Below are 27,329 nucleotides of genomic sequence, written 5' to 3' on the forward strand. Positions count from 1 at the left end.
TGGCCGGAGCTGGCAGCATCGTGCTGGCGCCCAGCAGCAGCAGCAGCAGCCGCGCGGCGGCCCCGCGGCGGCCCCCCCGACGGCCGAGCCCATGAGCAGGTAGGCCCCGGGCACGCCCCGGCAGCCCCGTCCTTAGTTGAGCCGCCGAGCCGTCCCTGTCCCCTAGGTCCGCGGACTGCTCTTCCGAGGCCGAAACGCGGCCGCTGATGCGGGCTTCGAGCCCCGTCGGCTGCCTCTCCGGCGTCCGGCTGCGCTCAGTGTCGGAACGACGTCCCCGCTCGCAGGCCATGCTTCAGCCGGACTCCATGAACGCGGAGACCGCCTCGCTGCCGGGCAGCCGCCGAAACCCGCTCGATGTCTTCACCAGCATGTTCAGGTGAGCGAACCATTCGCACGCCGCTGGTACAGACCGATGCGCGAGACGCCGGGGGACACGCCTGAGCACATCGCTGGCGTCCTGCGCCGTCTCGCGCGTTTCTCGGCCAGTCGTCCCGTGTTGACTCGTAGCAGTTCTTGTGCTGTCACAGTGAAGCGCCTCGCGACAGGCTCCTACCGTGGCCAGTGTCCGTCTTGCGTGTGTACTACATACGCCCCCGTGTTCGATTGTTGTGACGCGGTGCCGCCCTCGGTGTTTGCCGGCAAGGTTTGTGTTGTGGCGTATGGTGAGAGACGAGGAGTCGTGGACAAAGAGAAAAGACTTTCAGGCAAATTGTGCAGCGCAATATCGACGCCTTCAGTTTCGCGCTGTCCGAGCGTCCGCTCCGCACGACCAAAATACACAAAGCAATCCTCGGCCTTCATGAATGGCGCCGTAAACGGCTAGAAAAAAAAAAGTGTGGTGGCTGACGACGAATGTTGTAACTCTTCAGAGGGCATCTTTTCAGTCGAAGATAGACGCTCAGTTTTCGAACAACGTAGACGTTTCTAGAAAGCTGCGTTACTGTAAATCTGTGTCCCTGTCGTTACTAAACGCTTTCATATCGTCTACACTGACAACCCTTTTCTGGTGTGCGGATATGATGCTGTCAGTATCAGAAAACGTCGTGTCGAACATAGGAAAAGCAAGCCATCCCCTGGCACAGTCAGTACGCTTCTGTAATACACAGAGCACAGAGTGTGTACGGCAGCATGAACATTTTCCCCGCCGGTTATTGGAACTCGCCTGTCGGGTGGCGGCACACAGCAGACCGGTGCGGATTTCTTCAAGTCCCGAGTTCTGCCAAGTCCTGCTGGGAGCAAGCTGGTTTAAGAAACTAAGTCACGATGGCATCATTTATCTCTCTGCCAGGCCAAAATGCTTTTCGGTTCGTCAGGAATCGATGTGGCTTCTCGGCCTTCCTGGATTAGATGGGACGTGATGACGTCTTTTCTAGCAGATATACCTGTGTGGACGCTTGTATACCAGCGAGCTTTACAATGCCGTATGAAGTTGACAGCTAACAAATTCACGCAGAACCTTGCTGAGAACATATCACTATGTAATTATGCAATGCGGGACGACTGAGGATGACAGGTGTGTTTTTTTTTTTTCGGCACAATCGATTTGCGCCCTTGACCAGGCGCGAGTCGCACTACTGCTAAACAGCACAATTTCGAGCGCAGCGAATCGCCGCAGCGTGCTGCAGGGTTCTACGCGAATTTGTAAAATTCTGGAGGGTCAGTCTGCTGTTTTGCTAACACCTTTGTCTCGCGAAACAGTACTTGTGTATACTGTTGTACACTGGACTGGATGATTTATTTAGTTGGCGGACGTCGTCACAAACTTTAACCGATAATTATTTACCATGATGGCTAAAGTAAATCTAAAAATGCTACCTGGTGGTACTCGCGAGTAGCGAGAAGATTTCTCAGCTGTTGTCGTGGGTGTGTGGTGCTGTGTACTGCGGGTGTAGTTTGAGGTTCTTTGAACAGCAAGTTAAGAAAAAAGAAACTTGGGATCTCTAAAAAGGAAGGAAAAAAAGCATCTGTAGCGTGATGGCTATCAGGCAAATGTTGATATAACCATTGCTGGAGGAGTGCGCGTAGTTTTCAGGCAGAACAAACCTGGTCCGGACTCACTCGAGGGGCTGCAATAGAACCACTCAGAGAACGTACTGAAGAAAATGCGTACTGGCTTTCAGAACTCGCAGAAGCGCTGGCGTAAGCGCTCTGGGTGCGGTGATACTTCGGTCGAGACAGGAACAGGCACTGCATCCCAAGATAGACATTTATTTCATTTTGCATAAATGTTCTGCCTTGGAACGTTTGAGTGCAGAGCTTGTGAGAGACCAAAACGCTCTTGTCAGCATACAGGGTTGTATTTATTTTCCAATCAACGAAAGGGGGTCACAACGATCGATACCACAGAAGAAAATGGGAGACGCAGTGTTTTAGGTGGCCGTGGCCACGGGGAAACACGAATAAATTTTTACAATACGCATTAGTAAGGGTGGAGGGGGGACTCCCATTTAACGTGTACTTTTCTTAGCGTGCGCCAAAACTAACGCGCACTGGCGTGTTTGCACTTCGCCTCCATTGAAACGAGGCCGCCTCGGCCAGGAATCGAACCCGCTACCTCGTGCCCAACAGCAGCAGGACGCCACAGCCGCGGAGCCACAGCAGTTGGTCGTGGTTTAGGGACCAAGCTGTCGGACAATATAGCAGAAAAGAACGTACCACCGTTAAAAACCAGCCTACCCTTCTCATTTGTTACGCGTCGACTTCCCGCCGATGCGGCCACTTTTCGATGAGGGAGAAATTCAAACGCGCCAATGAGCAGAAATTCTGGAGCGGGCTAACGAGCTCCAGATTAACATCTGGCCTACATACGGCACTTGGTGCCGCAACCACTGAGCTCCGGTGCTGAATTCTGTCCTTTGCTTTCGTGAGCATTACCGCTTAAAAACGTTCACAAGCACCTCTCCTGACCACGACGGCGTGCAGGTAACGCGCCTGTCAAACAGCGATGTCGTATGACTCCTGTAATCACTTGAAGCACTACAACTCCGTGCCTCGCTTGTTATCACTGAAGTTTGAACTCTCTTCAGTTCACTGCATCGAGAGGCTTTCCGCCCTCGAATTCTTTTCGCCGCTACAGATAGCAAAATGTCAGAGGGATACGTACCGGCTAGTTGCAGCTGCTAACTTTAAATGTGGAAGAGCGATCCGACACGATTTTCCACACACGCTGTCATGGCCAGCTGAGGCGCTGTTTTGTTAAGACCCCTATGCATGCACCTGACATAAGCGGAGCACGCGATATACGGAGGTCGTCGGTTCGAGCCATAACGGTGACGTACTCAGCTCATTTGTGCCTGCGCTATATGACAAATACAAGTACTTGGCATTTAAATTACGACGTAATTCCCCCCGTGCTTCAGAAGTGGACTTGAAATGCGACAAAGGCTTCATACCGATATGTTAATTTAAGGCGCGACCTCGTTCATTAAAGCAAGTTTGGCCATATTTCTTAGCCTCAGTTTTTGCGCATGCTCGGCATTTGAAGTTGCAAATACGCATAAATGCGGGTGGTCGAAGCAGCAAGGAATGGAACACTTTATTCACATCTCATCAGATCGCTATCCTAAAAGGCCCTTCTTCCGGGCGAGTTGCATAAGGGAGGAGGGAATTTAGAAAAGTATGTGAGTGATTTACATACGACTGACATAGTCTGTGTATTCATGGTTAAAAATGGATGGTTACAAGATTTCAAAAGCTCGATGGGCAGATTCTAACGGCGGACGTCATGCGAGAGGCATTTACATGGAAATTCTGAGGCTGTCCGAGGGAACACTAATGCGGAGAACGTTGTAGTGCGAGCAGAAGGACCGATAACATTTAGACGATAAGCAGTGCGATGGGAACTGCGTGCCGCAGGAGCATGCGTCAACGATTACTTTCACAGCGTGAACAAGGAGCATGCATTTGATTTTCTCTAAATAGTTTTCCTTCAAATTCAGGTATCTTTAATGCATTTTTGGTTCAATGCAAAACTAAAAAAAAAAGAAAATGCATAACAGTGTTTCTGTCATCTGTGCTTGTCACGTGCTCACAAGCGCTCGCTCTACTAGCACGTACTTGCACGAACCGCAAATGGTGACTGACAGTGCAGAGCTCGCGTAAGAGTGCGATATCTGCACTTCTGAACGCCCCGCAGTTGAGCGCTCAGCTCAAAGGTCGCGACTTGATGCGAGCGAGTCGCATCAAGTCGCTTCACTTTCTGCGACGGCAGCGTGAGCCTGCCAAGTCGGTACGTGTGTGTGGTTGCAGTAGAGTTGGTGTCCTATGATGCTATGATGAGTCCATGAACAGCAGACGGAGCTTTAATCGAGAATGTACAAAGATTTACTCCGTACGGAGGGTAAGTCGAGCACCCCCCACGAGCGGGACCCACTTCCGAGTTTCAAGAGCTCTTCGCTGTGCCGTACATAACGGAAAGAACCAAGTGGAGAGGAGGACGAGAAGCGTGCTTCGACGAATGGCGACGTGTGGTCCAACTGTTGACGCGTTAAAGTTGCGATCCATTCTTCTCCAAGCTTCAGCTGTAACTCGCTGCGCTTGGACTTCTCGTCCTTGGAACTTATGCGAGGATAATTGTATACGTTTCTCGCTGGTTCATCGCGGGGCCAAAGCTGTATTTCATTGGAATTTCATTGCAGTGGAGAAGCTGTCCATTTCAAAAAATGCAAGGAGCATGGTCTGTTTAGGTAACGAGGGGCGTTCACTGCAAGTGGGAAACTGTGGGAGGAATGTCCTTGATTCTGCATCACTGTCTCGCTGTAGAGACGGCATTTTGGCCACTGTCTGCAAGTCCAGCACAGACACCGAGCCGCCGTACTCTGTGCCGCTGTTTGAGCAGCAAAGCATCGGCAGTACTGCGGGCGCTAAAAACGGCGATAAAACTAACGGCCGCATCATCCATCTCTCTCGTGCGGGGAGATGACCTCCACGCAAGGGTTTTTCTTTTCTAGAAGGGGGAGTGGCGGGGCCGATTCGCCCGCGTTCGATGGAGCGCGTCCTCGTGGGTGGGGAGCGATGGATCTGCGATCGAGCAGCAGCGGGCGAGGAGGGGGGGGGGGGGGGGGAGGAGGCCACCACACAATGAGGGGGGAGGGCAACGGGGCATTGATTGGCTTGTCACGACCGGCCTCAGCCTTCGGCGAAAGTCCAGGCAAGGACAAGCGCGACGTCGCGCTCCGTCTCCCCCGTGGCGGCGGCGCCTTCGGTGAGGCGCCCTTGGCGACTGCGCACCGTGCCCACAAGTTTGTGGCCCCGAAGTAATGGCCTCCGCGTTAATAGGGACATTTAGAATAGGGTGACGATATCGGTTAGGGTCATAGGGGTAACAGGGGGGGGGGGGGGGGGGGGCAGTGCGCAGCCGCCGGACAATAACCGGAGGGAGTTACTGTCCTGCGCCTGCGCACTGTCCCCCCCCCCCCCCCCCCTATTCCCCTATGACCCTAACCGATAACGACAGCCTGTTCTAAATGTCTCTAATATTGAAATAAAAACGGCGTCCATGTCTTGAGCGCGCGGCTCGCAGTTGAGCTGCCCAGGGACCGATTGTGTGCTCCTAAGATCCGTGAACGGGGGAGAATAAGAACAACACATTCAAAACCTCCCGACAAATATTTCGATTGCTTGTGCATTCCTCGCGAACTGTCATCGGCCGCTTGTTGATGCATCTCTTTCTCGTCCAGTTCAGCTGGTCAGATACGCACGGACAGCAAATGGTAGTGAGATAATGGCAGTGCGGCTTTAATGGACCAAACGCTCTCCTGGTCTGATACTTTTCTTTTATTTGCGCAAATCAAATTTCCTTCTTTGCATTCCATCGAGAACCCGTTACGACATCCCCTCCCCTATATATACGTGGATGTGAAACACGCGAAGTTTTCCATAGCTGAGGCATTTTCGGCTCGCCACCGTCCGCGCTGCCCACAATTCGCTGTTTAGTCAATAGAAAGTGAGCGGCGCCCAGGAGAAGCGCAAGCGCCCGCACAGGAACGATAGGTCGCCTTTGCCGGTAAAATGGCCTACTGCCGTTTGAAACCGTCTAGCTGCGGACGTGCGGGTGTCGGCGCAGAGTTTGAAGAGGAGCTCCTGAAACTGAAGCTAGAGGCACGTCATGCACCACGAAAGAGACCTGCCAGCACCAGGGGCCAGGGTTTACATTCGCGAAGATTATCTTAACCGGACGGCGCACGAGCGCTGCCTGACATTATACATGACGGGACGACAGCCTAATCGCAGAATAGAGAACAAGATGGGCCAGTCAGGAGGCGCACTGACGTAAGAGCAGTTCTGAGGGTCTCACTCCGGCTTGTTGAATAAATAGTTCTCGTTCCTGCGCGTGTCTACAAGGGCGCTTCGTGCTTATAGCCGCAGCTTTCGATACCGTCTCGTTGGCTATCGCGATTGATTAGCGCCTCGACACTCTGTAAATAACGAAACGACATTGCGAGAGGTTTGTGGGTCTGGCCTCAGTGTTGCTGTTTTCCACGCGTTGCTTAGCAGCCCAGCTCTCTAGCGACTGAGCCACGACAAACACTCGCACATATTTACAAACCTCGCTTGAAGTCAAGTGCGAGAGATTGGTCGCCGCACCCGTGTCGCCAGTCTTCCACAGAGCGACCCAAGCTGCTCTTCCCGAGCAACCTGGCAGGTCGCCCACAACCCAGTGGGCAGGTGGACAGCTGGCCACAAAACTGGGTTCGTACAAGCAACAGACAAACAAGCAAACAAACACACAACGGCGAAATGCTATCGCACTAAACTATCCTTATGCTGCTGGGTTCTGCACATTTTTCGGGCAACTACAGTGTATTTTAGGTTTGTACATGAATCGAGAGCACCGAGCCCTCAGTCAGAAAGTTCCCAAGCCACAGGGTCTGCTTTTCAGCAGTATACTCTGTCACTTAAGGTGCCTGTGAGGCTACCAAGGTCCTCAGACAAGGGAATGATGCCTCTCCTAACCCTTACAGATATTTTGAGCCATAACATAAGAGTAGCGCAAAACCAGGACGACGGACACAAGGGGAGAGAACACACACCAACAACACAGGCGCTAACTTCCGACTGACGAAGAAAACCAAACCCAACCAAGTGAACGGAACCTGAGCAAAAGTAGCGCATGCGCTGACCTAAGATAAAAAATCGAAAAAAAGGTGCGATAAAATGCGATAAAAAATGTGAGATCACGGATGCTTTGAACCCAAGAAGGCCAGCTCTCGTTTAGACAAGGAAATGGACGGAGTACTAACGCAGTTATCTTGTAAGGCAGCAATCTGTGCAGCTTCCACAATTTCGCGAGTTAGCTTATCTCTACTCTTATCGCTTATCTCTACGAGGCATTATTAACCTCTGCATGGAAAACGCCTTTGAAAAGTCATGCCCCCATCAATCCGCATCTAGCTTTCATGAACAACTCGCGAGGTTCCTCGAAGCAGGGTACCCTAAAGATTTCATGGGTTCAGTCGCCGAAAACCTCCTGAAAAAGAAGCTCCGGAAAGAACCTAACACTACAGAAGAAACGAGAGGCAAGGTGGCTGTCATTCCTTACGTCCATTGTCTCGCGCACAATCTCAAGAAAATAGGGAAAAAGGCAAACGTTCGCGTGGTGTTTTCAGCTCCACAAAAGCTCAGTGTGTTATGCAAAAGGTCCGTGCCCTCCGCACATAGCTCCCAAAAGCAGCAGTGTACCATCCGCCACAGGAAAAGATTTGTTAAGTGTACTGAGGGCATTGTGTACAACATTCCGCTCTCCTGTGGCAAGCAGTATATTGGGCAATCCGGTAGGTGCCTGAACGATAGGCTTCGAGAGCACAATAATAACATGAAGACTTATACCGGCAGCAATCTAGCTTTGCACTGCAAAGATTGCAAGTGCGTGCCATTTTTGGACAAATGCTCAGTCGTTGCTAAGAGTAGAGATAAGCTAACTCGCGAAATTGTGGAAGCTGCACAGATTGCTGCCTTACAAGATAACTGCGTTAGTACTCCGTCCATTTCCTTGTCTAAACGAGAGCTGGCCTTCTTGGGTTCAAAGCATCAGTGATCTCACATTTTTTATCGCATTTTATCGCACCTTTTTTTTTCGATTTTTTATCTTAGGTCAGCGCATGCGCTACTTTTGCTCAGGCTCCGTTCACTTGGTTGGGTTTGGTTTTCTTCGTCAGTCGGAAGTTAGCGCCTGTGTTGTTGGATCAATACCGACTTGCCCAAGTTTCCACCCTGGTGAAAGATATTTTGAGGTTGGTAAAATGTTTAGGGGAATCCCTCAAGTGGGAGTAGACTTGTAATAAAGAAGTGATTACTCATAGGCATCCAGCCAAGAGCAGCCGCATGGCTACAAAAGAAAGCTATATAGTTTCCACAGAAACTTCATGGTTATAGAAATATTCATCCCGGTCCGGGGTTCGAACCCGGACCACCGCTTCACCGGAGAAATCGCTCTATCAAGTGAGCAAACCGGGACGGCTAGCATACAGTAGGGCGAGAGCGCATTGGTCAATAACTCGAAAACCTTACTGATCAATTCGTCCTCGCCCTACCGTATGCTAGCGGTTCCGGTTAGCTCAGCTGGTAGAGCGACTGTTCCGGTGCAGCGGTTGTTCGGGTTCGAACCCAGGATCAGGACGAATTCTTCTTTAACTACGACGTTTCTGTGGAAACTGTATAGCTTTTCTTTTTAGCCGTATGGTTGCGCTTGGGTGGACGCCATTGAGTAATTGCTTTCTTATTATATTTTGAGGTTCGGGGGTGTCGTAAATGCCCCACTATGCACGACTCGAAAGCAGACTTTGTGGCCTGGGAACTTTTGATAGAAGCTGTATATAACAGTTATATACTGGGTGTTTAACCTAAGACTTTACACAATTTTTAAAGAACTCCAGGTGGTTGCCATTTCCGGAGCCATTCACTACGGCGTCTCTAATAGCCTGGGTCGCTTTGGGACGTTAAAACCCAAACCAAACCAAACAATTTTTAAAAACAGGCTTTTTGAGTAAGAAGACCGATTTTTTCGGCATATCATTGTCAGCAGTGTAGTACACCAGAATACAGCTAAGACGTGCTAACTAGCAGGCTGGTTGAATAACACTGAATTGTGAACTTTTTAACCATTACTGTTAGCCTTCTTGATTATTGTGAGCTGTGTGGCCCACCATAAGTCGTATCCATATCAGTTTTTAGAATTTCGAAAGCGCGGTTACGCTCAGCGCTGCGGCACAACAAATTCTGGCTGCATCGCGCTGAAATACATAGGCTTTCGAGAAGCTTGCAGGCAAAGCAACCTCTCCAGTGGGCGTAACTTGTCGAAATAGCCAAAATTTGTTGGGCTACAGCGCCGAAGGTAACCGCATCTTAAAAATTCTAAAAACTGATGTGGACATTATTCACGGTGGGCTATAGGCCTCATAATAATTAAGGAGCCTAAAAGTAATAGTTAAAAAGTTAACTATTCAGTATTAGTTAACCATTCTGCTAGTTAGCACTTCGTACTACACAGCTGAAAAAGTTATGCCGAATTAAGTGGTCTTCTAACGCAAAAAGCTTATATTTAAAAATTGTGCAAAGTCTTAAACGCCCTGTATATACTACGTACCGTGTTTCGCCTGTACTAGCATACAGCCCCGCTGGCTTCATTCGGTTGCAACAGAAAAAGAATGCACGGAAGTAGAAAAACGAAATGCACAAACTCCACAGGTAAAATATGCAGGTAAAATATTTCAAATGCAACGCATCTCTGACTTATCCGCAATAATTTATTGGCTGTCGTTCCGTAAATCGAATCACCAGTAACGTTCAGATTGAATTATCAGCAGATGATGTCTTCTAAATTAAATTATCGATGGTGTATCGCGATGTGCTGGCCTTCTCTCGGGAGATAAGTAATTCCTCTTTTTGTTCAGCAGTCCATAAAACAACTTCCGCGCATGTGTAATGCGAACAAGCAAATATCGCGACAAACGTGTACCTATCTCTAGTTCTCCCGCGGCCTTCGGCTGGGAATTCAATAGGACGCCTTTTTGCCGCACGCACCGAAGAAGTTGGATGAAATGCCATTCTCTATTTACCCAAAGAGGTCAAGAGTTTTCCCTAGCGGTACGAGCGGTACGTGCTTCGTCGCGAGTCTGTAACAGAAAGGAGCCGCCGAATGTGAAAAGGGTTGATACTTAAGTGGGATATGCATGTATATATAGTTGGGTCTGGATCGTGTTGAGCAAATGAAAGGAGAGACTGGGAAGAGCAAGCTCAGATGTGATGTCCTTGTTTAGACTGCCTCTTCTCCCGTCCTGTGTTCGCGCTGTTCTCACAACGTGAAGCACCAACGAGTTGCGCGGCCCTTTACGTTGGGATACGAAGGGCGTGGTATCGAGTGGTATGTGCAGAAATCCGTGTTTCGCTTATCTGTGATCCACATTGTTAAACTGCACAGTGATACTCAAGAACTATGTCGTCTTCGAATAGGGTTGGTGGCAATTTAGCCGCCACGCTAATGCTGCCTGTAGATTTATAATGTAGGTGTAAGCATGAGCACATTCCTGATAGCTTCAGCGTAGTGCGATCGCGTTCTGCCATCGCGATCCGCGGGGCCCAACTGCGCCTGCGCCGGTGGCTCCCCGCGGTAGCGGCTCGCGCTGTGCTAAAACGGTCTAATAATTTCATTATTTAGATCCTTGTTGGGGTAATGAGCTTATTGCTGAGATTGCATGTATGTGCGCTCTGTGTTCTTCTACGCTGCTTTTTTAACCCTAATCCGCCAAATGTTTTGTACCTTAACGTCTCATTAAACGTGCTCTCTCTAAACGCATAAACGTCGCCTTCGCTATTGACCTTCATTGCTTTTCTTTAACCTGCGTATCTCTATGAAAGCCAGTCTTTCACGGGTACCCGTAGAGATATGTAGAGATAGAGACGCGTGCAAAGAGGAACGCATTAAAAAAAAGTCAGGCGGTTTAGCATTGCTAAGCAGGAAATATTATTCAAAAGCACAGTGTTTTGCAGGTGGACACCATCGCCACGTACCTCCTCAAAGCGCGATTGAGGTGTCCACTGACCCAGGGAGCCCGTTACGCGCGCCTTCAGCTTTTTCATCGTCAATGCTAGATGCCTGTGCTCCAGTGCCGCGTTTCTGTAGCAGTGTTGCTAACGCTTGCGCGTATGGATCAGGTGTTGTGTTTCTGCCACGAAGTTTTCCACGCCAACGCATGCAACACACATATATCTGTCACTACCGCCACATAGCTCAAAGCGCAAACATTAGTTTGATAGTAGCTGGCAAAGAAGACGATGTGCAATGCACAGTGCGAGAAGTTTAACACGGGGCATGATCGGCTGCGGCGGTAGCCTGGTGCTCTCGTGCAGCGGGCAGCGAAGTTGACCTGTTCGCTCCGCCGCGGGTTCGGGTCCCAGTCGCGGCAATGTTTATTTTATTTATTTACTCGCGTTCTACGCAAGGTCACCCTCAAGGTCAAGCATCACACAAACCGGTGTGCCTGTTTGACCTCGACAAGTGGTGTTTTCGCACTAAAAAAGGGAGGCGGATGGGATTCGCCGTCTGTCGTGGCGCTCCTAGCTGCCCGCAAGCAACGTAGGGAGGACGGTCTTTGATTCGTATGGTGTACGAGGATAGCTGTTGGACAGCCGCATTGCGATAAAGCTCGGCGAGTTCACACTTACCTGCCCGGCTGTAATGTTGCTTAATTAAGTGCCGCAAAGGCAAAATGGTGTGACAGAAACATAGATTCCTTCGTCTCTGACTTTTCGCGTGATATCGGCATCTTCGATTCACCCGCGCGTCCGGATAAACGAACGTAACAAACGACCTGTCCGTAACTGTTGTACTGTCGCGATGGAAATAAATGCGAACAACGCGGCGCCTATGCTCTCCGCTGTTCGAATTTCTTTTCATCGCGCTTTTACCTGGGTGGTAAGAAAAAGACGTTAGTCTTCCTAGAAAGCATCGCGGACGACGACTCTAGCATCTTTTTGCTACCACCGAAGTTAAAGCGTGTTTAAAAGAAATGCGAACAGCGGAGCGCCTAGGCTGCGCTCTGTTCGCGTTTCTTTCCATCGTGATATTACGGGCTTTAGCCTGGCAGCGGCGCAGTGTTCTGCGTCGCTCGATATACAAAGCTCCCGCAAAGCAGTCATTGCGCGCAACATCCAAGCTGCTGTCAACCTGTCGAAACTAAACGGCGATTCTGCTTCCAAATTGCCCCCACCGTGCAGTCAGCGAAGCGAGAACGGGGATGCCTCGGTTCGAAACACGCTATATACGATTACGCAAATAAAGCGAGGCACGCTATGCCGCGGGTCCATTTTCTTCATATCGAACATGGAGGTTTTCATTTTACTCACGAGAAAATTTAGCTGAGCGCCTGAAAAGAAGCAATTTTGAAGCGCCCACGTGCTTTGGATTTACGAGTTCAGACACGCGCTGCAATGCCGGTATACCTCGTGGTTAGCGTATCTTTTATTCCTTTAAAGAAAACACGGGCAGTTGTCTATTGCTTCATGCGGTGTGCCCACGCGTGCGAAAACGACACGACATAAACCGCATGACGAAATCGATTTCTCTTTTTTTTTTACTGCATAGCGTGGTATGTAATGGTATGGAAGTGTTTTGGACGTGTTTTCGGAGCTCACTAAATATGCGTCGATGCGTGGGTGTCGACAGATTGGGTGGATAGTTCGCGTCGTGTCAATTTACCGCGCACGTGGGGCAGCAAGCGAATTTCTGGTCGATGATGGGCCGGAATTTTAGTTTCTTCGCATATATGACGATGGTGGCGAAACGCATAATTTTTGCGCACTTAAGTGCAGGCCGGCTGTACCAGGACCGGGGTCTTATTTGGTAACGACGCTTCGTTTTCTCGCTTCTCTGCCACTGGCAGCTGCCTCCTATGACGCCAGGTTGGTTGAGGTACTAAGCGCTGAACGTCGTCAGATCGCAGCCGCCGCCGCCGCTATAGAACCCTCCCTGCCGCAGGCTCTGCTCCACCCCGGTGTCGCACGTTGAGCACGAAATTTCCGCGCAGCTCAACTCAACCGAAAAAATTGCGAAACGTCCGCTCGCAGCTGTCCTCGGTCGCGAATAAAGAACGAAATTGGCAGAGCAGTGCCTCCGGCGCGCCGCTAATGAATGTCGAAGCCCCGGCTTCGCTTACCTGCTCCATGTCAGGCGAGTGAAGAAGAGTCCACATTCCACGGTTACGCAATTCCTTTTCATGCCACGCTTGTCTGTATTTAATCTTCTTTTTCGCCACTCTGTTCGTTTCTTCTTTAGGAGGAGTGTGCAAGAGAAAATAAGTGGCCTTAGTGACTCTAGGGCAGCACGGCAGAGAGCAACGAGTTGATTAGCGAAAATCATGGCAACGGCCTAGAAGCCAGTAGCTACAGTGTCGGGGAGAACCGGTGAAGTAGGTGCTCAATCGATTAATTACTCATTAGCGTACACCTGAACGCGGCTGTATACGGCCACGAAGGAAAGCTATATAAACCTTCGTATCCTGCAAAGTTGCTGTCAATCCTTTTTGTACGCGCTTGAGTTCGGTGCGATTTTTAACATTTTTTAAGTCCCAAAGTGACTCAGGCTATGAGGGACGCCATAGTGGATGGCTCCGGATAACTTCGACCACCTGCGGTTCTTTGACGTGTACTGACGTCGCACAGTACATGGCTGTGGCGTCACCATGCAGGATGAAAGGCACCCGGTGCGGTCAGCGCACCCCCCGCTCCACCTCATTTTGATGCCCTCTTTGGCTGTGTAATCCGCTCTGAGCTGTAACATATGGGATATTTGACCGTGAGCGTCTTCCTTTCTGCCTGCACCTATCATGACACGACCCTCCGGCGACAATAACACATTCCCCGTGCTTGGTTGGAAGTGCGTCAGCTGCGTGGTACGGCTGGAGCCGACCAGCGTGAACAGCTATATACAGTCGCTAGGGGGTGAACGATGTTAGAAAATTGGGCGGGGAAATTTCGTAGGTCATATCGGTCCCCTGACGGACCATGCGGAAATGGCCAATGTACAGGGAGAAGAGTTTTTTAGCGAGTCCGGCCCGGCGAGATAGGCACCACAGGAGAATGAGCTACCCGGGAAAGACGTGGAAGCCATAAACCGGCAGCTCATTGGTTTGTGACGATGAGAGGTAGGCGAGGGCGAGCTGGCGCTCGAGCTCTGCTTGCATGCAATGACACCTCGTGCATACTGTGCGTCTGAGGCACCAGCAGGCACTATCAGCATATCCAGGCTCTAGGAAAGTGTGGGGCGCCTGGTGAAGAAAGGTGTCACGGCGGAAAGAACTGTAGGCGAGCGTTTAAGGTAGAGCAATTTCCCAATCAATGGGGTCGGCTCGGGCATAAAGCCCTTGCAAAAGTAAAATATCCCAGGGAGTTTGCCTCTGGGCCCACGCTCTGTGGCTCATTAGGCATCGTTAGAGCTCTAGGGCCTTGAAGATAAGAAAAACTGTCGTCCTCGCTTATGCAAAGTTTAGGACTACCCTGGATCCTACGGAGCACCACAAACACCTTCTGTGCTTTGCTTTTGACCAAGGCCGTACATAGGAGTGCACATCGATCAACGCTCGGTCAAGGCGTTCAGTCGATCGAGTCGAGAGATAATAGGTTGTGGGCAGTTTGTCAGTTGTAACAGGAGCGGTGGATATCACTGAAGGCTCTTCGGAGAAACTGTCTCGATCGGTAAATAATTTTCATGAAGTACCACGATGGATACTCTCGCAGAAGGAAATCTGAAACATTGCTAGCGCAAGTTACTGCTAATGAACTCGTTATTGCGTTGCTGGTTCTATAATCAGTGTCAACGACCATCCATCCAGTTATCCCCTGAGCAGAACGTCAGCAATATACTAACAGGTCGAGACCAATGCCATGTAAAGGTTCGAGTGAGTGCCAGTGGGCTGAAGGCCACCAGCAGGAGACGCAAGTGGCCTTTCCTTCCTTCACACTGGTAACGAAGCAACGTAGCCTCATATGGTGCGGCGCAAACTGGGCGTTAAAGAAACAGCTGCACACCTGGCCGTACGTACGCAACATGCCAAGGTGGCTAGCGGTTGGCAGGTATTTCTTCAGGACACCCTGCGGAACCGTTGGGGCAAAAGGAGCAGCAACTCAGGCCCATCGGAGTGGATATTGCGGCGATAGATTGCTTTCGCGCCAATTAAATACTCGTGGGGAAGAATTCTCGTTTGCTGAGTAGGGGTCTGCAATCAGTGATCGTAATGATAGATCACGGTGGTGTTTGTGGGTGATGTTGAGACATTCTGAAATGGAGAAGAGAAAGGAAGAAACGTTGGACTCCCTCGAATCAGGTCGCACCACACGTTGATGACACAGCCCACGTCCTGGTGCCTCCAATACTTGTACTCGACCGTGAACAAATACTCTTGCAGATGCAAAAGCCCGTAGGTCAAGTTAGCCATGGCCTTCCTTTTATCGAAGAAAGCCCGGAAAAAGCACGGTTCTTGGTCAGGACTGTGAAATGCCGACTGAACAGGGAACGCCGAAAATTGCCAACAGTTCGAGCAAGTGCCAAACACTCACATTCAGCGATGTACTAGTAATTAATTTCGCTCGGTATTTCGCATAAGTACTGAGGAGTTCATATATCCTGCTGTTGTTTGGCCAGGACACCACCGGCCACCGGCAGCGGTCCGGAGGCGTGGGGAAGAACTTGAGTTGGGACTGTTTCATCGACCTTCCATAGTTACAGCGCGAGAGACAGGACAAGAGAGGACGACAGAACACGGCGGTGCCCTCTGTCGTCCTCTCTTGTCCTGTCTCTCGCGCTGTAACTATGGAAGATTGTCACCAACTCGCTCAACAGCTTGCTTTACTGATATGTATCGAGATGGGCTAAAATTGATGGCAAGACCAGCAACGTGATGAGCAACAAAACGCTCTCGCTTGGGCAGGGCCCCAAGCAAAAGGAACATAGCGGACGGGCTACACATGGCAGTGAATTGTTTAACGGCTAAAATGCGAGAAAAAACACATATTTATTGAGAGCTTAAAAGATGGTTGTTCTCAATCTGTGAGCCCAATGACCTGAACCGCTGCTCGTCCCCTTTTCGCCAGGTTCTCCTGTATAGCGGGGGCTTTGCTTCAGGGCGGCCTCCCAACGCTCATAGGTTGTGTCAAATGTTTCTTCGGAATTCAAGTTTCTTTGACATATCCATTCATATGAAACATTGTTCCCGGTTTTCCGTATATGGGGAAGGCTAGATAATGTATGTCTGGGTACCATTGGTTCAGTGACTGGATTAGGCAGAGCGTTATTTTATATTCTCCTAATTTCGTGTTCTTATCGCCTATTGAGATTCCTGCTAGGTGTGGGAAAAACTCTCTTGTTCACGCTGTAGTATTCTGTTATGTCCGCGTAGCTTAGTAGCGCGTTTGGAGGGCTTTCAAGAAAGTGTGACGGCTGCGTACTGATGGCCTAAAAAGGCGTGGCTCGAACAAATCCCAGCACAGCTCCGGGTATTCTTCGTTGACTGGGAAGCAGCGAAGTCCTTGCCGGTGGGGACTTTACCGGGGTCCGGTTGTACTTCCGAGGCATCGCACAGGTAATCAATAATGGCGATTGGGCTCCAGTCGAACTGACACTTCGTGAAATTTACCTTAGGTAGAGATGCGCTTGACAGAAAACGGCCAGAAAAAGTAGAAAATCGTTCGACGTGTAGAAAACGGAGGCGAAAACGCCATGGCGTCGTCGATCGTAGCAGCACACACAAGTCGCCCACTTGAAGCCCTGAAGACGGGAGCCCATCATCAGCTTGAAAATGGCAGAGGCATTACTAAGTCCCACAAGTGTAACTTTTAAATGATAGGGGCCATCAGATGCAACGAAAGCTGTTTTTTCACGGTCCATGACATCTAAAGTGATCTATCAATTGCAGGAACGGAGATCAGCAATCGAAATCGCACCTATAATCGTGAATATATCAAAATATTTTTCGTGCATGAAGAAGCAGAAGAAGCGCTCGACAGCACAGGGCAAAAGCAGAGACGAATTCTGCATGTAACGTATGAAGACCCTCAAAAACACTTTAAAGTTTATGTGACTGCGGTCACAGACAACGTCGCGGGAAGAACATCAGCCTTAAAAGAAAAATGATTTTGCTAGTCCACTAAATATGGCTCCTCATTTTTCTTTACTTTGACCGCTCAGTTGAATATGGCGTCAGTCAAATGCTTACGTTTTAACGAAATCAGCGGCGCCGACGATACGTTTTGAAGAAATTGCAGCCTAATTAAATTCATGCGGCCGGGCTTATGTATAGCATAAGCCCTTTACAAAATAGCTGTGTTGTACGCACTATAGGTTTTAGAAGCCATGGAGAAATTAACTTAGGTAATCACCGTATTGTCGATTTCAGTCATGTATAGAAGTATCGAAGATACAGTACCGAGTATCCGTATCGAAAATCAATTCCCTAAATATATTTTGTTTTGGTATCAAAAGTTCAATTTTTCAGGGCGTCTGGTATCGGTATCGAAGACACTTTTTTGAAGTATCGTGCCCAGCCCTGATCTGAAATGACGAAAAGCCAGCTCGAAATTTTGTCCTTCAGCAAACGGAGAGCGAATATCGACGGCCGCAAGGTTGCCCATAAATTGGAAATGTTAAAACTCGTTTGCGCAGCAACAAAACACCGCTACGCTGCGAAATCTGGCACATAGGACCAGAAGACTGCGGAGAACGTACCGTGAAAGTTCCAGTAAAATCAGAGGAGGTAGAAAAAAACGACGGAGTTGGCCTTCTGTACGCCGACCGGCCGATCTGGGCGATATTATGGGGCCATGGCGGCGCTTGAGCCATAGACGCGAGGCGAAAAGGAAGAGAATCGGGGAGGGAATCGTTATCACTCCGGCCCAGGTCGAAGGCGTGAAGCAGCGCGACGATACATGCCGTCCACTACGTGTCTTTGTCGTTTCCTTCCTTATCAGCAACGCCTGCGATGGGTCCGAACGTTTCCTACTCTCTGCATACATTCAGCCTATGTTTGCACAGTTTCAGGCTCGAGATGTGCCGAAAAAGTCAGCTGCAGTCATGCAAGATCGTACCTAACAAATCTTGGAGGTGAATTCTAATGACATTAGCGCTCAGTTATTATTGTAAGATAGCAGCTTAGACCCCTTTTTATTCTAGTCAGCGCTCGGTCTTGAACAAGACACGTCCGAGCGCTGACTAGAATAAGAAGGGGACTAAGCAGCTGTCTTACATTAATAACCAAGCGCCTTGCTCTTCCCTGCAGTGTTGTGAGGCCGCGCCAGCGCGCGGAGAGAGGGGAGGGAGGCGCCAGTTGAAAGTGAAGGTATTCCTTTAGTTCCAGCTCGAATCCGCATACTGCACCGTACTAGAGGCGAGCACCGTTGTGCAATCCACAGGAGGCGTCATGCAATCAGGGGCCGAGTTGGCGCAGTTGTTCTCTTGTAGCAACGGTTGCGCATTAGTAGCCATTCTCGCATGCGACCGGCAAAGCAAGTCTAGCCCCATATTGGATGACGCCAGCTCCAGCTTCCATCACGCTGCACGCTTTTAGTAAAGCAGGGTACGCAGGCCCTGGCGCCCGCGCACTGCGAGTATGTACGGAAAGGGGTATATATATAAAAGGCTATGCGGCGGAAGTGCGTCAGGAGCCATCGAAGAAAGTGCGGCTTCGATTGATATCGAACCAAGAGGAGCAGGCCTTCTAGTGTCGTTTGATTGTCTGTCGATACGCCTCTCCCTGTCTCAACACAAATGTCTTGCGTCTTTCGAGCTCTCGCAGTCTCTCGCCCAGCGAGCCCACGCATGCGAAGACGATGTCGATTCGCTGAAATTTCTCGGCATGCGACAATTCCCCCGTGAGACTCAGCGCGTGCTTGGACGTCGACCTATTGGCACAAGCGGGCGCAAATTTTTAACGGGGGCCATTTGAACTGACGGCCGATATTTGTTCCGGTTTTGACGCGAAAACATCTTGGCGAATGGTTTTATGGTTTTATGAGTGTTTAACGTCCCAAAGCGACTCAGGCTATGAGGAACGCCGAAGTAGAGGACTCGGGAAATTTCGACCACTTGGGGTTCTCTAGCGTGCACTGACATCGCACAGTACACGGGCCTCTGACATTTCGCCTCCATCGAAATGCGACTGCCGCGGCCGGGATCGAACCCGCGCCTTTCGGGTCAGCAGCCGAGCACCATAACCACCGACCCACCACGGCGGCACATCTTAGGAGAGCCCGGCTGAGTAAGTGCACGAAGACTTCACGAACACGAGCAGGAGGCCTTCTCACACATCCTGACAACTGCTTTGAGCCGCGCTAAGATATATGGCAGCGGAAGCACCACCGAATCGTCTCTCATTTTGTCCGTCATTTCAAAAGAAAGTTTCTCCTGCAGTCCCTTGCTCCATGGGACACATGTGCTTCTTATTTCTTCGATAAATCTCCTAAAACTGAAAAGTTTAATGCGGCGTAGTCCACAAAGCCCTGCGGATTTCCGTCTTGCTTCTGCCAATCACCGCAACTAGTTTTGTGGGGAAGCTTTCTGCAGCTGAAATAACTACATGCAGGGCAATAGACGAGAATGGTGCCGTTCAGTTGCAGTTCGCTCATTCACAGCAGTTCATGGCACACAGGTACACTCAACGTCAGTGTGAAGCCGATGGCTTTCGTGCGCACCGACCAAAACCCATATTTTTTTTTTTTTTCTGGTATGATCTGCCCCTGATTCTCCGAAATATGTGAAGGTGAAGGACAAAGATAACATAGCTAGCTATTGCCATGTATATTGTTCGACTTTCCTGCGAATGAGAACTGTGACAGAGCAGTTTATCCGAGAAGGTTATCCCTAAAGTGATAACCTTTATAATGATGCCGACTGGCATGTTTACGCTTTTTTCTGGTCATCGGTCATTTGCGCTGATTTTCGTAAATCGCTATACGTCTGCCATTTTTGGCCAGAGCGCTCACGCTCTGGCCAGTCATGCAGCATTTTCACACGAGAAAAGTGTCGCTAATCTGATCGAAGTTTCTCAAAGCTGCTTGCTGGATTCCGTGGTTAAGACCACAACTCATATTCTAAACTCTGAACATTCGATGAACACGAAGCACTCACCGATTGGATGAAGCAGTGGAAGCGGGTGTGGCGAAGATTTCCTGAGCAAAGTGTAGTTGCGCATTCGAACTCTGTTCGCAATCTGCGCCGCGGTTCGATATGGCTTTAATCTCGTCGAATCGTGTCCGTACCAGGAGTATCAGTGCAATCAAAATTATAATAGCTTTGGTTCGAACTCTCGAATGAAAGGCATCAAACTGTCGAACACAAAAATATGTGGTAATTAAATCACCATCGCTTTGATAAAGTACGCCTAGAAATATATTTTTGCTCGTTACTAAAAGGAATCAATATTTTAGTTGGTCCTTTGGAGTATATATGCCATACCATCGCGGTCCAATCAGAACTCAGGATCTCAACCGAAATCGTCCATTCAAACACGCTCTTCGGCTTCGTGAAGCAAGAAAACTTGCTCCTGATCGCAGATTGGAATACGCTATAAGTCTTACCTCAACGTCGGAACTGATGATTGTACTCACTTTATCACGTGCTCCTTTTACTAGCATCAGGCGGATTCAACAGTAAACTTAATTTCACTAACCCAAACGGCGCTTCGTGAGTTGTACAGAATATTTATTTATTCGCCATTCCCTCAGGCGCCGTGGCATTCATAAGCAGCCAGTAAATTAGTTAAGCCACATTGCGTATACTGCGGGCGACTTTTCTGCTAATTTTGACGCCCTCGCAGCGGCTTCTCCTTCTTTTTGCACTCGACACGGCGGCAAGTTAAATTTTAATGTGCTGTATGGCCTTTGTAGCCTTTCTTCTGTTTCCCGGTTTGTTCAAACTTTTAGTTGGCACTTGTTCAGTGTTTTGTAGCATGCGCTGAGCTTTCTATGCCCTGGAGGAGCACTGTGGCGATGTGTGCGCGGTGGTACTCATGTACACCGACAACGTACGCATCTATCACATTCATGTTCCATCGCTTCGCACTTCGGCGTCAAGCAGCCTTGTGGAAGCCACGGCGGCTCTGTGTGTGTTGTATCCCTCTCTAGAACTTCTTCGCTTCACTAGTTAAGTGATGCCATTTTGCGCTCCTCATGGACAGAGTTCAGAATCATTGGACAGCACCTATAGTTGCGCATGAAATAATCTCTTGAGTGCCTGTGCGAGCCACCTCTCATCGCACATGCTCCCACCACGTTTTCGAACGAAACACGAATAGATGTAGTGGCTAGGAATAGAGGTTCCTCTATTTCCTTTCCATCTGAATAGAAGCATTTGCAGACACAATCAGTAACTATGGCCCTCCACTAGTTACAAATACATTTACCTTGGTCTATAAAATTAAGGCACGGAAACAAAAGCAAACCCCATTTTAGAGTTTAGTAAATGTGATGCAGTACCCCCTTTCTTTCAATTTGAGAGGAGGAAGAGGTGGAAATTATGAGCACAACGTGTCACTCCTGGTGGACACCTAAACCTCGCAATGAGAAAGCGGGCGGAAATGGAGGGTGTTCGGGAATGTGATATCGTAACTCATCATACGCCTCAACATTTCAGATGTCTGCTGCGGCAACGTGGGCAGGAAAATCTCTCAGCAGCATCAGCGTAACAACACTAGAAAGGGCTTCTACCTCATCGCTCTTGCTTCGAACGTGACCGTTAACTCTCTGAATTATGAAGCTCGAAACGGAGACACTAGCTGCACATCTGGTCAAATCGTCATCGTACACGTGCTTCAGCTGTAATATGTTTCACTAGTGCAACTCGCGTCCTGATCACTGGTGGCACTTTAGCTGCAAAGAGCAGGCATCAGTCGGCAGTCTGATAAGGTGACCCACATCTCCGAAACTGAGATCGGCTCGCAGTCGCGTAAGCACAACATGCTTCGTCGAGTGGATATTGCGTTCTTCTGTAGTCAGTGTACAGTGCGTACAGGTGCGGCCAAAATATTACGGAGCACGCTCCGGCGTTTCAAAACTTGTCACGCGCTACGTAGAGATGTTAGAGACTTTTAGAATATCGGTTAGGGGCATAGGAGAATATGGGGTGCCAGTGCGCAGGCGCAGGACAATAACGCCCCTCTGGTCAATGCCCTGCGCATGCCTACAAGCGCCCTGCTATTCTACTATGCCCTAACCGATATTAAAAGTCCCTATTATGATTTCTTGGGTTCATACGCGAGCGCATCAGCGGCACGTGCTAACGTATGTATCCTAATTGTCAATATAGGTGAAGCGTCAGGAGAGTCGCATCGCCAAGGCGTACTCTGTAAATTTATGGGCGCGGGACTGTGCATGTTCGGGCAGTAAGTCGGTCGCATCGCGCGCAGACGGCGCTCGCTGCGCCCGGCGGGCGGACCCAGCATGACGCAGTCGTCGGACCGCATCTGGGACCTGCTGTCCACGTCGCCCGTGCGCGTGCGCAACCTGGAGCAGGACATGGAGGCGCTGCGCCAGTCGCGCCACGACAACCCGTACCTGCAGCAGCAGATGGAGCGCTTCTCGCTCCAGGACGAGCCGGCCGACGAGCGCCAGCTGCTCTTCCCGCCGGACGACTTCCGCGACCTGCACAAGCACCTGATCCGCAGCCCGCCGCCCCAGTTCCCGCAGGATGTGGCGCACTTCGTCTTCCCCGGATCGCCACCTCCCGTGAGACTGAAGTCCTTTGTAGCATTGCTTTGAAAGAACGGTGCACCAACCTTTCGCCACATGTTAATCGCGCAGTGCACACCCGGAAGGTGTAGTGACAGTATTCTTTCTTCACCGGAACCGCAAGGTGCCCCTTGGTCCAGTGGTTAGGGGAATCCCCCAAGGTTGAGTAGATTTGTAATAAGGGAGTAATTACTCATCAGCATCCACCCAAGCGCAGCCATACGGCTACAAATAAAGCTATACAGCTTTGTGAGAAAGCTGTATAGCTTCTTTCTATATGAGTAATTACTCCCTTATTACAAAGGTGCCCCTTGTCTTCACTCAACACGAATTCGCCTATAAGGGAGTAAAAAGGAAATGAAGTGTCATCTAGCGCACCTCTTTTTAGGGGCAGGGTATTCTGCCCAAGTCCCAGAGTAGATTTCGATCTCTAAATACACGGAATGCTTGGCAAAGGCAATGGAGCTATATTGCCACTGCAAAGCACAGTAACTTGATGCAGTTAGCAACGGAAAGGGGCTTTTAAACGCGGCACCGGAGGTCTTAGGTGTAGTAAACAGAGGGGATTGAAAGCTCAATTAAAATCTTCGGAACTGTTAGAACTTCGGATGCTTTGAAGAGGGAATTTGTTTCCGTTGCCAACCTTAGGCATTCCGCATTTTTAGTGGCGGACATCTACCCCAGGGCTTTGGCAGCATACCCTGTCTCTAAAAGGGAGTGCACTAGACGACAGCTTACTCCGTTTTTATACTCATTTTATGCTTAGAGTGTAGCGATGCCTTGGTCGCGGAGTGACACGCTTCCCCTTGATTAAAAAAGCTGTGAGGGCATTGCCTTTAATCAAGATTAACACAGTGACACCACAAGCTTCCTTTGGGACCAGTGCTCTCTTGTCTTCTGATCTGTCAGTCACAGTGCCATTTTTTTTTTTTTCGAAGAGGGACCAATTAGCCCAACAAGTTCGTCTGGATGAGCCCCTACAGACTGTGCCGTGCTACCCTGCGAACCAGCAGTTCTGCATTATCAGTCGCCTGTGCACGTGAACTTTGAAGTTGCATGCGTGCTGTCGTCCCGCGTAAATTAGGAAGCGAAGGGTTTAAGAATGATCCGCACATACTGGGGATCAGTTTCGTGCTTCAAAATCCCACTGTCAATATCTGCGAACTGGCCCATTTCTTTCATTCTACTAAAAGAATGAAACAGCCTGTCTGGCGAGGGCCAAGAGGGAGGATGTCCCTTACCGGGGGGGGGGGGGGGGGGGGGGGGGGGGGGGGGTCGCATGAGTTAGCCACAAATTGGTGGGCTGTTTAGAACGTCACACAAAACTTAGAATTGAGTGAGGCAATGTGAACTAATTTAGTAGCACCTCGAACTTGCTGCAAAAGTGGGCTCGGTTTTCGCTCAGTGCGTGATGCCCGTTTCGGGTGAACGCCGGAATTACTTCCCTCGGACCTGGGCGCATTAGTGATGGCCGTGGCGACAAAGCACGCCGTCTTATTTGCTAGTAATACCACAGATTCCACTTGACAGCCTAGCGCAAGTTGCAAAGGCACGCGTCACACGCTCGGACCAGCATCCTTCCGCCGTTCGGTACGTCGCTTGCGAGTGCTATCCCGAGACGTGTTGTGCATCTGGCGTCGCAGGAGGACGAGACCATGATGGAGCCCGAGATGGTGGGCCGCTCGTTCGCCGAGCCCGCCCACGAGGTCCCGCCGGAGTCGCGTGACCAGAAGGCCTATCCGGACGACGTGCATCGGGGCCTGCCGGCGGCGGCCACCACGCGGTGAAGAAGGGCCGCGCCGCCCCGTCGAGCCCCGGCCGGCCGGCCGCCCGTCGCTCAAGCGGCCGCCGGCCAGCCAAGCGCGCGCGGACACCCGGGCTCACCGACATTCCTGCCGCGCCACTTCCCCGCGCCGCCGGACCCACACTCTGCGGTGGAGAACTGAACCCCGGTCGCCAGATTGTTTCCTTTTTTTTTTTTTCAGAAGCCGCTCGCAGCCGCAGTGTTTCCGGGATGGGGCGATAGGGTTTGGAAGACCACAGGCACCGCCTCCAGAAGACGAGAGTGCCGTGCTCGGCCTCTGCAGTTGACAGGCTTGAAGCGAAGCCGCAGAAGCTGCGCGTAGGTTGCGTGGCTTCTCCAGCGGGCGAAAGCTTAGAGCGGGCCGGAGTGTTGCGTTTGAGCATTGTTGCGTGTGGATGTGGCACCAGGGTTGTTGTCGCGTGATGTGTGAAAAAAAGTTGCCAACTTTTCTTCTATGCCTGCTGACTTGAGTCGCTTTCCCAACGGGGGCAATCGTGCCATTGCTGTCCCGAGCCACCGGCAACAGAGCAGCTCGCGCGCGTGAATCGAGTGGCCTTAGGGGCTTCGCTGTGAGCGGATGGTGCTAGATTGCCAGAGGAGGTTCTAGAACGCTTGGGCGTCCGGCGCCGAGGGCAGCGCGGAGTGGTCGCCTTGCAATACATGTACAGTTCGCGGTAGCGCCATGAAACGAAACTCCGGAGGGCGCTGAGGGGAAGTATACAGAAAATACAAACCGCTACTCCGGTTTTGCTCACATATGGCGCAGCCAGCGACGTCGAACTGTTAATCGCGTGCTTGTTGTTTCCTCCGTTTCTAGGCGCGAGTCTCGATCGCTCGTTCAACAAATCCCGCACGAAGAACGGTCGGCCGTTTGAGGCAGGAATCTCGGGAGATTCGCTCCGCAGGAATGCGGTCGCGTTAGTGACGCTTGCGAGCCCTGTTTACCTATAGTGGCAGCTGACGTGCACTCGCTAGTCCACCTAATGCTGTGCGTAGCACAGTGAAAGCAAGAAGAGTGCTGTTCTGAAAGGAGTCTTGCTGTAATTTTAATCGAGTGCGTCGGTGCTGTTGGCGCGTGAACGCGACAGGCTTCTTCCGCTAAGCCGGCGTAGTCAGATCGCAGCTTCACATGTACGTAGCTTTGGCTTCACATGTACTGCCTTCATGGACCACTGAGAAGAATCTCAGAAAAACTAAGCTAGCAGCATAAGCCAGCCTAAGCTGCCTGTCGCAACCATCAAACCACTGCAACCTGCGTCGGCCACCATAAGTCGCGAGCCGATTTGCGATATTCCGAAACCATACTTTGACGCTCCCGCTAATGGTGGCTTAGCAGCCGCGGGAGGTGGCGATAAGCCTCAGAAGCCGGTTCGTAGCGCGGCGCTGGTTGGAGATCGCGCACGCGGGCCTAGAAGGAGGCAGTCTCAGGAGAACGGTTTCCAGGGTACAGCGAAGAGTGGGGAGAATGGAGACCAAAGGCGACTGCATGGAAAAGTACGAGGATATTGGCGTCTCCGGCAAAGACACCATGTTCCTTGTTTAGTGGTTCTACTTACACAGGTGCAGGGTCACGCGTACTGAGTCGGTTCAGTGTGGCGAAGACACGCTTCGCAAGGAGAAAGGTACAAATAACGCGGGTCTCTTTTACCCCACTATCCGCATCCAAAGAAGAATGTTGCCTACTGCGGCACTCGTCCGGCGACGCACTGACGAGGCATTCGCTGCGGATTCCCTGTGCGAGGAGTCTTCCGCGCCGCTTGTCCCCTATACAAAGTCGCTCATGTAGGGTGCGCGAGGTCGGGGTGCCTCTCCTGAAAAGTTCAAGCAGAAAAAAGTCTCACACCCTAGTCTCGTCTCTATTCTTTGTGTGTGCGTGCCATGTCCTTAGCCAAGAAAACCACCTAGTCATAGGACGCTCATGTGCCAAAGGAATGCGTCGCTAGTGCCGGGCTTATAGGCCCATTGAAAGTGCGCGAGGCGGTGGGTGTGATCGGTTTCGTGGGGTCGATGTCAGCATGCGCTCGCGTCACCCGCTGCGCCGTCCGACCAGTGAGTTTGTTTACGCTGCCTGCAGAGAATTCCCAGTATATATGCTCGAGACGAGGCAGCGAAGAGATCGTGTTTCCGAGCTAAAAAGGGCGTGTGCTCGCCGGCCCGGCTCTGGCGTGGGAGCCTTGTGTACATATAGAGCTCGACGTGGTATCACCTCGCCGGCATCCGCCAAGGTTCTTCGTCGAATAAAAGAGAGTTTGTTACCTACAATCAGAGTCCACGCGTCTGCTTACTTTCCGCCGCGCGGATTGTCACCGTGTATTGCGAGACGGAGACTGGACGAGCCCCGGCGAAGTGGAGGACGACACAGCGCGATCCATCCGTCTTTCAAGAACGCCGGGATTGGCGGATACTCTGCTTCTGCCTGTGTGCACCAGCGGGGCTACGCGGTCTCTTGAGCCGCCAAACCCCACTTTACTCCTTTTTTTTTTCTTATCCTTTTTTCTTCTCATGCCGCTTCGCTTCGTTTCTCTGCCGTCGTGGGATTATTTTCCATGGCGAAAACCCGAGCCGCCACTCTGGGAATGTGCGCTCCCACGGGCAGCTCCTGCCACTCCTGCTTTTAAACTAATGCCGGCTCTGGTTCCAGACGTTTTCTCCCTCTGGAAGGCGTTCTTTTTCAACCTAAAACATTCCTGGAGAGCGCTATCCCGTCTCCATAATTTCCTTCGACCGTGTTTGTTTAGTTTTCGCGTCGTTCCTTCTTTTTATTTTCTTTCATTTCACGAAATACCGCACGAGGCACATATAAGTCTCTCGGATTTTT

At 50.6% G+C, this 27,329-nt stretch overlaps 1 protein-coding gene across 2 annotated transcripts; it reads left to right on the forward strand.

The window, feature by feature from the left end:
* On the forward strand, nt 1-26,771 carry LOC149349586 (uncharacterized). Of its 2 annotated transcripts, none has more exons than XM_089576798.1 (4): nt 1-99; nt 167-376; nt 22,386-22,704; nt 24,351-26,771. In XM_089576798.1, the coding sequence occupies exons 1-4, from the start codon at nt 92-94 to the stop codon at nt 24,492-24,494; spliced, it is 681 nt and encodes a 226-aa protein (XP_089432924.1). In that variant the 5' UTR covers nt 1-91; the 3' UTR covers nt 24,495-26,771. The 2 variants fall into 2 exon arrangements, with proteins under 2 accessions (XP_089432924.1, XP_089432925.1); XM_089576799.1 differs by having other exon boundaries at nt 3-99; nt 285-376.
* Nucleotides 26,772-27,329: the final 558 nt, after the last annotated feature.

The sequence above is a fragment of the Amblyomma mixtum genome, chromosome 3 (assembly GCF_055824585.1).
Source record: "Amblyomma mixtum isolate Tamu chromosome 3, ASM5582458v1, whole genome shotgun sequence".
Lineage (NCBI taxonomy): Eukaryota > Metazoa > Arthropoda > Arachnida > Ixodida > Ixodidae > Amblyomma > Amblyomma mixtum.